The sequence below is a fragment of the Tarenaya hassleriana genome, unplaced genomic scaffold (assembly GCF_000463585.1).
Source record: "Tarenaya hassleriana unplaced genomic scaffold, ASM46358v1 Cleome448, whole genome shotgun sequence".
NCBI classification, from domain to species: Eukaryota; Viridiplantae; Streptophyta; class Magnoliopsida; order Brassicales; family Cleomaceae; genus Tarenaya; species Tarenaya hassleriana.
Window position 1 is genome coordinate 1 of NW_010967205.1, and position 12,222 is coordinate 12,222.

The window sequence follows — 12,222 nt, forward strand, 5'->3', positions numbered from 1 at the left end:
AGTGCGGCCACACATTTCTACAGTCTTGCTCACACGAGGGGCCCAGCGATATCTCTCTCTTCTACGAGAGGTACAAATTCCGTCTTGACTATCTACAATCCAGTACATGATTCGTTTCGTACCTGATACACGCCTTTATAGTCCTCCTGTTACGCAGGACGTTTGACGTAATCAAAGCACGCAACTCCTCATGTTGGATTCTGTAGATATCTCAGGTCTTAGGATCCAATCATGGAATCGTCGTATGAGATTCAAGTCATGACGCTAGTCCATGTGACAATCTCATGCGGGTCAGTCCAGTATTCCGTTCTGCAACGAATACCTATGATTGTAGTGATCGTATCCAATACCTATGATCATCTATGTGAACATCAATCACACATCATACTAGTCTTATTATGTCGTTATTCCCATAATGACACAAGACTAGGGAGTTTAGTATCATTCATAATGATACATGGATTTCATAACAGATCTAGCATGCAGGAACATGTAATGAACAAGATACTCTCATAAAAAAACATATAGAAAGTATCAATACATCGAATGTATCTGAACAAAGCTCATAATCAGTACAGCATAGAGCACTAAACCAACATATTTTCCAAGGCGGATGGTCGACGATGGGGAGTTAGCATAGAGCTGCTTCGCCCGGCAGTCGGCGGCATCGGGGATCGATGTCTGGAGTGGGTATGGGGATGACCGGTACCGAGAGCCGTGATATCGGTGACCGATGATGAGTATGAAGATCACTTGAGGTCCTCGCAAACGATTTTGCTTGGGCTGTTGCGCCTCGTGTTCGACACAGGCATGAATGAATTGTTGTATTTACCTACGTGTGAGATACACATAGAGACAATTAACAGATTTGTCGAGATTATTGAATGATTCAACAGTGTTTGATTTGTTCGAGAGATTGGTAAAATTTTCGATGTACAATTTTTCACGATCACTATTCATGATTACTATTCAATGGCACTACTCATAATCGCTATTCACCATTCGACTGAATTACGCTAATTCGGTCAAATTTTCACATCGTTTCATGTTTTGGTTGAATTATCTTAATTTGACCAAATTCGAACGAATTACACTTACTCGACCAAGTTCAACAAACATTTTGTTTCAAACTTTGTTTATGTCCATTTTTACGTTATAACCCTTTGTGTAGTGTATGACCCTGTAAGTTCATTCAATGTGGTCGTGACCTCAAAACAACATTTTGACTCATTGATTATAGATGGTCTGTAGAAAAACACTATAACCCCCTCATTGATAGAGTTTGTGACACCCATAACTTGCATCCCGCTTACAACTTGTGTCATATTGATAAGTAAAATCAAAATCGAAAAATTTCGAAATATAAAAATCGTGGAAACATTAAAACCATTCATCTTAAATATAAGGGGTAATCGCATAAAAATATCTGAACTTTTACAAAAATCTCAAATAAATACCCGAACTATAAAATTGTCATATAAATACCTGAACTTTTCAAAACTCCCACATAAATATCCAAACTTTTAAATTTTTTTCCAAATCAAACAAACGCAACTGCTAACTCAGAAAAAAACTGCTGACTCAACAAAAAAAACTGTTGACTTAGCAAAAAACTATTCACTCAGCATTCAAAAATATTATTAAATATCCAAATATTCATCTACATGTATTTAAATTAATATATACATATAAATTCACATATATATATACAAATATATATATATATATATTAAAAATAAAATTATTTATAATTAATAAAACACATATACACATAACTACAATATATATATATATATATATATCATTACTAATGCATATATATTACAATAAAAATAATTATAATTAAATTTATTATTAAAAATAATAATAATGCATAAAAATAATTATAATTAAATATATATATTATGTATATATATTACTAAAAATAAAAATAATAATAATGCATTATTATTTTTAATAAGTATTTTAAAATAATAATAATGCATTATTATGTATATATAATTATAACTATTTTTATTTTAATATATATGCATTAGTAATAATATATATGCATTAGTAATATATATACTAAAAATAAATTCAATTATTAAAAATAATAATGCATTATTATTATTTTATATATATATATATATATTTGTACATATATATATGAATTTATATGTATATATTAATTTAAATACATGTAGATGAATATTTTGGATATTTAATAATATTTTTGAATGATGAGTCAGCAGTTTTTTGCTGAGTCAGCAGTTTTTTGCTGAGTCAGCAGTTTTTTGCTGAGTCAGCAGTTGCGTTTGTTTGATTTGGAAAAAATTTAAAAGTTTGGGTATTTATATGGGAGTTTTGAAAAGTTCAGATATTTATATGATAATTTTATAGTTCGGATATTTATTTGGGATTTTTATAAAAGTTCGGATATTTTTATGTGATTACCCCTAAATATAATACAGCGGAAGACATTATAAAATATATGAGTACGTTTACATACGATACACGAAAACACAAGTAAATAATACGAATGGTGAAATGTATAATACAAAGGTCTGAAGGTCACCACCCTTTTATTTTCAGAAATAAAATAAGTCCAAAGTAATTATACGTGATCTGGAAGTCGAGCTATCACGGAGTCCCACGACTGTCTAAGTCACTACTGCTGCTCACGACCTGAATCGTTGCATAACAACGTCATAAGCTACGTGTTTAGGGAGGAATCCGGGTGTAATCCGAGATTTCTATTTTTATTGAAAACGACCAAGCAATATAGACAATACTATATATATACATGCGACGAGATTTTGAACTCTATATAAGGAAAGTTTGGCTAAAGATTTAAACACATCAAATCCTAAATCCTATAGAGGATCTAGAGAGCTTTATAAAAAAGTCTAAAACGATCATAAATTCTCAAGAACCTCTTCGATCTAGCGACTTCCAAGTCCTAACAGGCCAAATCCAATTGTTGGATCCAACCCACAGTGTGGATACCGTAGAGGGCATTCCCTTTTGTAACGTCTTCTAATGTTGCTCTGCCATTGCCATTCGTCCGAACAAGGTGGCTTATTCGCAGACGGAGTTGCTTCCGAGAATAACATACCAATTCCGGAAATATATATTTTCATCTTGGAAGCTTTTTAATTCGTCCGGATTCCATCATTCGTCCGGGAATAACATAACTACTCGAATGGCTGCTCAAATTTCTTCCTAAGGATTAATGTATATTGTGGGATGACGAATTTAGAGCAAAAATACTAAGCAAAATACCACAAATACAAGTACAAAAATCTTCATAAAAAAAAATGCAAGTACAAAAACCGTATAAACACAAAAAAACACTAAACTAAACCACGAGAACAAACAATGAACGAATAGACATGGAAAAATTCGACAGAAACAAGTATGACACCGCTCACACCGGAAAAACAACATATATTGTATAAATTAAACAGAACATACATCGTATTTGTTGAACAAAAATATGAAATAAAAATATTCAAAAACTATAGAAAATTGCCATTGCATAGTGAATTTGATAGTAACATGAGTTTTTGATTTTTTTTATAGGGATAAACTTATAAAAATTCCCGAACTTGAGATTGATGGAAAATAAATTCCTAAACTAGTAGGTTGGAATAATAATTGTCGAACTTGAAAAATATGGAAATATAAATCCCGAACTTGAAAAATGGTGTCATAACAAACTTTGACCGGTTGATTAATTAAAATGTCAGATATTATCCTATATGTTTAGTGATACGTCATATTTTTTACCACATATGCAGATCTAAAAATATTAAATGAGTTTAATGAATCGGACCAAATAAGATTTTATTTAACCTGACCGAATTAGTTAAAAATCTACTTTTCATCATCTTTTTCGATTAAGGTTTTGAAACTCTAATCGTCACTATTGATATGATACACGAGTATGAACAAAGAAAGGAAACAACACAAGGCGCAATATGTGGAGAGCCTAATCTGCAATCTTCCCGAGATCACAATCAATCTGCGATCTAAATCAACTTGGACAAAGGAAGATTGCTCAGACAAAGGCAACTTATTATTTTGCACATATATTAACTGATTTCTTTCCAAAGTTAACAGACAAGTAAATCACTATATGTATGTACGCTCTGTTCTTGATTCTGTATATGAGCAAGAGAATTCTTTTCTTCCAACTGTCGCTTGATTCTGTTCTCGTTCAACTATCACTTTCTGCCTCATTTCCATTGCCGTTGTGGTTATGATATCAACAATGACGAAGGAAAGAAAGATCAAGATAGACAACCATGGAAGAAAGGAGAAAATTGTTTGTATTTCTTTTTCGGATAGAGAGGTTTACAGGAAAGAACTTCTATTTCAAAGGAAATTTAGGATTGTCAATACTTGATATTCTCAGGGTAAGACTGACAGTCAAATTGTAAAGAAAGAAGCGTACAAAGTGCTTGGTGAAATGTCTCTGAAATGTTTTTGTTATTTTTATTTGGAAAATTATATTATAATGTCTGAGAAAGTGTTGGCGACGATTAGAGTTTCAAAATTTTAATTGAAGAAGATGATAAATAATAGATTTTAGTTGATTTGGTCTAGTTAAATAAAATCTTACTTGGTTCGGTTTATTAAAAATCGTTTAATATTTTCGGTTCTGCATATGTGGCAAAAAAGCTGACGTTTCACTAGACAAATAGGATAATATCTGATAATTTAATTAGTAACATCGGTCAAAATTTATTATGGCATCATTTCTCAAGTTCGGAATTTATATTTCTATGTTTCTCAAATTCGGAAATTATTATTCCACCTTACTAGTTTAGGAATTTATTTTTCACCAATTCTCAAATTCGATAATTTTTATGGGTTTATCTTCATTCATATATATTTAAATAGCCGTGACTTTTGAATGATACAAACAAGGAAAAATCGCATATAAATACCCAAACTCTTACAAAAATCTCATATAAATACCTAAACTATAAAATTATCATATAAATACCTCAATTTTTCAAAAATCCTACATAAATATCTAAACTTTTTTATTTTTTTTTTCAAATAAACTATCTCCTGTTAACAGAGTTAAATATTAAACATAATCCGACAAAAAAAGATGACTCAGCATTCAGAAATCCTATAAGCAACCACGTTATTGGCCATATAGGATGAATATGTTTAATTGACTAATAATTTTTTAAACCGAATCGAAACGGTTTGATAAAAAAAATTAAAAATCCTAAATCCCTAAAAGAGTTTTCTCAAATCGTCCAAGACATCTGGAGAAGGTCCTTCAATGGTAGACAAAGGTAAAACTGATTCGAAGTTATTGAAGCTCTTGTTCGAGACTCTGTTGAAGTTGAGGAAGAAAAAAACATGGAAATCTTCAGTTGTTTGGAGATGTTGAAATCAATGGGCGTCACGTTTCCATCTAAGGTTATGATTATCTAATGAAAAAGGTGAACATTATCAAATTAGATTAAACAAATCCAATCTCATGTATTTTGTTTTACAAATGGAAAGTACATATTCTCTGTTGTTTTTTATCAGCTTATTAAAAGCTGCAACTTGTAAGCAATAATAGATTTCAAAAAAAAAAAAAAAAAAGAAGAAGAAGGGTGAAATTCTACCCGAAAGCAAACTCATTAGAAAAAGAACATCTCAATGAAGTAACAGGCTGTTAAGTTTTCTGAAAAAACATATATAAGAACATATGTTCTTCATTAGCCAGAACACACAAAACAAAAATCCGAGAAACAATGCCCATAAAAAGAAACAAGATCGAAAGCAATATTCATGGGTGGTTGTGTTTTCTCCGAGAAGGAGAGAGAAAAATCAAATACCCTGGCTAGCCCTCCCCATATTATGGCGCTTAAAAGTTGTTTCATTTCAAAAAGGGCCAGGAATGCGGAATGAAAGAACTTCTTTCTATTAATACGGGACAACTCGTATCAGGCCAACATGGGATTAGCTTCTCGGAGAAAGATGAAGAATGATTTCGGCCATCGAATAACCTTCTCCAGATGATTTAACAAAAAAAAATTCTCCAGATGAATGTTCCATGTCCGCCATTGAAGGACTCTCGGCACATGACATGGGCAATTTGGGAAAACTCTTTTAGGGATTTTAGAGTTTTTATTTTTTTATCAAACTGGTCCGGTTCGGTTAATAAAATTATTAGTCAATTAAATATACTCATCCAACATGGCCAATGACGTGGATATTTATAGAATTTTTGATTGCTGAGTCGTATTTTTTTTGCGGATTCTGTTTAATATTTAACACTGGAAGATGGTTTATTTAAAAAAAATAAAAAATTTAGATATTTATATAAATTTTTTGAAAAATTAAGATATTTATATGATAATTTTATAATTTAGTTATTTATTTGAAATTTTTATAAAAATTTAGATATTTATATGCCATTTTCTCTATAAACAAAAGATATATTCGAAATAAAAAAAAATATTTTGGTACACTTCGCAAGGTGTCAAAAACATAAAACAAAAGCCATATTTTTAGAATTTTTAGAATCCAAAAACAAAAAAAAACAACATTTAAGTTTTTACAAAATTACTTTTCCTAAAAATTTGGAAATCCATTTTAGTGAAAAAATCAATGAAAAACCAAAAGCTACTTTTTTTTGAGTTTTCAAATATTATAAAATCCAAAAGCCAAAAACCAAAAACTAAAAACCAAAATCCAAAAACTAAAACCAAAAACCCAAAATAAAAGCATCTCCATTCAAACTAAAAAAGAAAACGAGAATATCTCACACGTACTCCGTCCTCCTCTAACCCACCACACCTCCTATCTTTCCCCCTCTGGAATGGAATAATATCCAAAATACCCTCTATTTGCTAAAACTACTTCTACACCTACCCTTGTGACCATGTGACCAATGTGACCGAAATATAGTATGGTCACATTTTGATCTCATTGTTCATAACGTTAAATTTATGATGTTTTAATCAAATGATTAGTAAGATATACAAGATATGAACATAATGAATTAGTGTGATCACTATAAATTTAACGTTATAATCGATAAAAATCAAAATGTGACCATACTATATTTCGGTCATATTGGTCACATGGTCACAAGGGTAGGTGTAGAAGTAGTTTTAGCAAATGGAGGGTATTTTGGATAATGCGCCTCTGGAATTCACTCGACACTTTCGCCCGACCTTGGAATCTCAAACCCTAACCCCCTAAAGTCCCTATGAAATTAGCGATTCGAGCTCAAAACACTGAAACTAGCTCACTTGATCTCCTCTGACGATTGGTTTCTCTCTTCCCCCTTTTAACCTTCCTGCTGTACTCTGCTTGTCCGATTCCATGGCGGGGTCTACGGTGGAGGATCTAGGGCTGCCGGAGTCGTGGGAAGCGGCCGATCTGGACGCCGCGTTGAGCCGATTGATGCTTTCTTCGACGCCCTCGAACGATCCTGCTCAGAGGGAGGAGCTACCTGATGTTCAACCTCCTTCGCAGATACAGACTTCGGGTTCTTCATCCTCTGGGGAAAAGGTTTTAGATGATGCTGTCAATCAAGTCGACCAGTTCCTTCGCGAGGCTCTTGAGAATCCTCGCGAGCGTCTCTCTGGTAACCATGAAGTCCCGCGCTTACTTAATTTGCAATCTGATTGATAGACCACATATTTAAGCGATTCTGCATGTATCTGGTTGAAAGTTTAAAGGTTCTGTGAAAAGGGTTGGCATCGTATTTTCAACTATCTTGTGTCAAAAAGAGCTTCCCCTATCATGGAATTCTAGTTAGTACTGATTAAGTGTAGTTTTCATTTGTAGAGCTGTCATTATGTTGTGTGTATATATTGTTGCATACCTTCGTTTTGAAAGGTGAAAAACATTATGCACATCGTTAGATCTTTATTCATATATGACCTTCTTCTAGTGGTATTACTTGCCGTGTCTGGCAGTCTGCGTCTGATGCTATTAATTGGTACCTTTCCTCAGTTTTGCGCATGGAGCAGGAGGTTGAGAAGTTCATTCATGACCCATCTCAACAGCAAATGGAATTTCAGCAGATACCTACATCATACCTACGGTTGGCAGCACATCGTGTTGCACAGCATTACAATCTTCAGTCAATGGTTTTGTTAGATAATAGCTTACCTGATGGTTCAGGTTCTAGAATTATTGTGCGCAAGACCTCGGAATGTAGGCGTCCTGCAATTCGCCTTGCGGACATTCCTGTGAATTTACGGTCAGAAGACAGCAGTGTAATCAAGGTTGCCATAAAACAGAGGCCTCAAAAACAGTCTTCATTTGTCAGTAGCTCAGATTCAGACACAGTTAAGACAAATAAGTCCAAAAGTGTTGAGGAGAGAAAAGAGGAGTATAACCGAGCCCGGGCAAGGATATTTAATTCTTCTAATCCGAGTATTGGCCATGGTGGAGATCCTGAAATTGAACATCGACTGTATGATGGTTCTCGTGTATCCAAACCATCAAGGGTGGAGGAGAAATTTACTGCAGGCCCATCCGATGCAACATCTTCTAGGAGTTTGATCGATTCATTTGCAAGTGGCAGCAGAACCACAAGAAGTAGGGTGGAGATGGAAGCAACTGTTAGGTCTAAACCTAATAATAACCGGGTGGCAATCTTCCGTGACCGTGAAACAGAGCTAAAAGATCCCGACTATGATAGGAGCTACGACAGGTGTGAGTTTCATTCTTTGTTTCCTATCAGAAATACATTTTTATATTTTTGAAATATACATTGCACCGTCAGTTTACCAATTTCTGATTATTTTTGCGTCTTTCTTCAAATTCTTTTTTCTATGTTCAGTCATCAGTGTCTTCTAGTCAATTTTGTTTTTATAGGGGACAGAAAAAGGTACAGGATGTCTATCTTCTTTATATGTGTTTTCTCCTGCTTACTAGTTATTACGAAGTTCTAACTGTTGTATGTCCTATTTCGTCCGATGTTTTTTTAATGCAAATCTTGTATATACCTTAGGATCTTGTTGACACCTACATACCTAGAGAGATGGGGATGGATAAATTTTTTCTCTGTGAAAAGGCTCATGGCATCTGATGAGTTGCTTGTTTCTATTTATTAAGGCTTTTGATTAGAAATGTAATGATAAAAAAATTTGGCCTCAGTTCGATGAAAGATTGGAAACTTTTTGTTGCAATTTGAGGCGTAGATGAACTTGACAAACAAAGTAGTTTCCTATTCTTTTTCCTTCTCGTAAACCGTATATTAAAAATAGCTGTTTTGCCAGGTATTTGCAGCGGTTTGACCCTGGGTTTGGCTTCAGCAATGGGCCATACACTATTCAACCAATGTTTACGCCTGCTGTAAATTACAACACTGAATTTCCACAGCTTGGGTCTACTCATAGACCTCAGATATTTGTTGAACATCAAGCTAGGCCTTTACCTCAGCATCTCCCTGCACCTTGGGCTGGACCATCGAACCCTGCCGGGATTGCATATGTTCATCCTGAACCAATGATGACTCCTTTTAGTCCAAGTCATATGGATGCTCGCCCTAGTTCTACACTCTATCTCCATTCTTCTCAGTTCCCGTGTCAGCACCCTGGAATGCCTTTTATTCATACTCATGACCATGTTCGCCAACCTTTTGCTCAGGTACCCCAATAAAAAAAAGTGTGTTTGACAAGAGACAAGAATTTATACATTTTTTATGGTGCTAAGCATAATCTACTTAGAAAAGGGGTGAAAAGAAAGAAAGGAGATTGATGTGTTTTAATTTCTTAGCAGTTGGACGAAGAAGCAGAACCTTATGTTGCTCATATGACCCTTTTTCGAGTCTGATCCCTTCCCTTGCATCTGGATCCTTATAGCATGGTGGGTTGGGGGTTTTGTTGGGGTAATCATAACAATTTGGCATCGAAAGGCGGGCAGATATTTGTAGAGTTTCAGGGGTTTATTAGTATCTATAATCTAAAAACACAGGTGACTTAAAGTTGCAACCAGTTAAATGTTGACAAAATAATGAACTGGAGCTTTTGATTACTGTATATATGCCTAGTTTTTTTTATGATAAAACATAGGATCTCACTGAAGAGTTGGATAAAATGAAAGTTGAAATACTTGTTGGCATATTTCTACATATTTTTCGTGTGCTTAGCTACTGATACTCTAATTAAGTGGCAATGATTCTAGCATTTTGCCTTTCTTTCTCTGACTCTTATCTTGTTCTTATTTTGTAGTCTCATCAACCACAGTCTGATGGTAGTTATGAATTGGCCCGGCCTCGATAAGGGGTTTGGGCCATGCCTGCACCCCGCCAGCAGTAGGCCAAGTTCAAGACGTGTTTGGCAAGCAAAATCGAAGATATATATCTGCTGGTGGGAGAGTGCAGGCACAAAGAACCGAGCGGGAATGAGCGACATGGCTGCTTATTCTTGTGCACGCCTATGACATTTTTCCGGGCTCGGTTCTCGATAAAGCCTCATACTATTCTCTCTGGGTAATTGAAGCTGCTTCTCTGGTGAACCACTTGATTTGACCTTGAATTAGGTCAGAGTTATTAAAACACTTTGGAAACCTCTGTCAAGGTAAGTGGGCGAGTTAGCATCTGTTTTCTGGCAATATTTTGCAACACAAGTAACTATTTCGCGCTTCTATCACGAGTTCTCATCTCGGGTTTTGTTCTGCAGCAGAAGCCTGAGCATCTATGCCCTTGTACGGTCCACTGCCTCCGTCGAAACTTTGAACAACGGTGCCATGGAAGTTTACGGTAAGCAGGAACCATGTATGGTTGATTTTTTTACGTACTTTCTTTTTTAGGTGTTAGGCGCTTGAACATGTAAAAAAGTGATGGAAGATGTTTAAAATGTGGAGACCTTGTCTGTCTTGTAATTGCACCTATTAGTTTGGATACTCCAAACTCTAGTTTGGAAAACCAAGTGTCTCCGGTTGTTGTCCTGAACCCAAGTTTATATCTAAATAGAGATTCGAGAGGTAAAGCAAGAAAGTCAGTGCGAGGCAATGAATAATTCTACTATTGTATTATTATTATTAAAATGCTCATATATATATATATATGTCCGGCCCTGAATCCATTGAGTTTCGGATTGTGTCGGTCTTATGATCCCAAATACTTGGTATCTGCAGGGGGAGGGTGAATACGAACAAAGAAACGAACCTGAAGTGATTGGAATCTACAGCGCCACGCAACAAATACACGGTAGAGTGGTTGAGATCAGTGCGTATATACACCAAGTGTATAAATAGTGATAAATTTGTAAAAATGGACAAATGACAACGATCTCGTATCTGATCTACGGATGATCCAAACTTGTTTCCTCGGATATCCGAAAATCAGTTACATTGTCTAACCACAGACGCAAATTCGATATTGAGTTACTCTAACCCAAGTACATGTATCCATCAGTTTCTTTTCATACCTCTATTTTTATTTTTTTTGAAACTTCCCTTCGTTTATTTTTGCGATCCATACGACGAGATATAGTTCATTTGTTTGGCTGATGGGTTTATGCTTAGGATTCAAGAGTTCGAAACTCGTGTTTTTCTTGGTATTTTCCAATCATGTCGTTAGTTTAGGGGTTCAATATTTGTTGGAATAATGTTGCAATATACACAAAGGGGAGTTAGAATAAAAGCGGGATGGATGAAATGGAGACAAGCCAAGGGGTTCTTTATGATCCTAAGGTTTTTCTACAGTTGAAAGGAAAATTCTATCGAACTGCCATAAGACTCGTATTATTGTATGATAGTGAATGTTGGACGGCGAAAGGGCAACATATATCTACAATGAGTGTGGCTGAGATGAGGATGTTGAGATGGATGTACGGGCACACAATGATGGATAAAATTAGAAATGAGATTATGAAAAAGAAAATAGGAGTAATAGGTATCGAAGAGAAAGTACGGGAGGGGCGTTTAAGATGGTTTGGACATGTATAATGTAGGTCGATAGATGCGCTGATTAGAAAAGTAGAGTATAGGTATAGGGGTGAGAAGAAAAGGAAGAGGTAGACATAGACTTACTTGGGAGCGTGTCATTAGAAACGATTTGGAAGTGTTGCAGATTTCAAAAGAATTAACCCGAGATCGAAATGAGTGGAGAAGAAGGATTCATGCGGTCGATCCCAAATGAACTTGGAAATGAGGTCATGTTGTTGTTGTTGTATACACGAAGGGAAATCTTGGCACACTGATTAAGGTGTTGTCGTTCGAATTCTGGAAACAGTCTCTTGCAAACTGTAAGATCAGATT

The 12,222-nt window shown here is 35.0% G+C and overlaps 1 protein-coding gene across 2 annotated transcripts; it reads left to right on the top strand.

The window, feature by feature from the left end:
- Nucleotides 1-7,149: 7,149 nt before the first annotated feature.
- Nucleotides 7,150-11,389, top strand: LOC104825357 (R3H domain-containing protein 2-like). 2 transcript variants are annotated; one of them, XM_010557678.1, is made up of 6 exons: nt 7,150-7,591; nt 7,963-8,668; nt 9,237-9,606; nt 10,191-10,538; nt 10,641-10,720; nt 11,098-11,389. In XM_010557678.1, exons 1-4 carry the CDS (start codon nt 7,327-7,329, stop codon nt 10,239-10,241), a joined length of 1,392 nt encoding a protein of 463 aa, XP_010555980.1. In that variant the 5' UTR covers nt 7,150-7,326; the 3' UTR covers nt 10,242-10,538; nt 10,641-10,720; nt 11,098-11,389. The 2 variants fall into 2 exon arrangements, with proteins under 2 accessions (XP_010555980.1, XP_010555982.1); XM_010557680.1 differs by having other exon boundaries at nt 10,644-10,720.
- The last annotated feature ends 833 nt before the right edge of the window (nt 11,390-12,222 follow it).

Excerpts from the sequence above, each read along its gene's own strand:
- LOC104825357 (XM_010557678.1), top strand. The coding sequence starts at position 7,327 with ATGGCGGGGTCTACGGTGGAGGATCTAGGGCTGCCGGAGTCGTGGGAA. Across the intron at positions 7,592-7,962 it reads TCCTCGCGAGCGTCTCTCTG|TTTTGCGCATGGAGCAGGAG; the intron begins GTAACCATGAAG and ends ACCTTTCCTCAG. Across the intron at positions 8,669-9,236 it reads TATGATAGGAGCTACGACAG|GTATTTGCAGCGGTTTGACC; the intron begins GTGTGAGTTTCA and ends CTGTTTTGCCAG.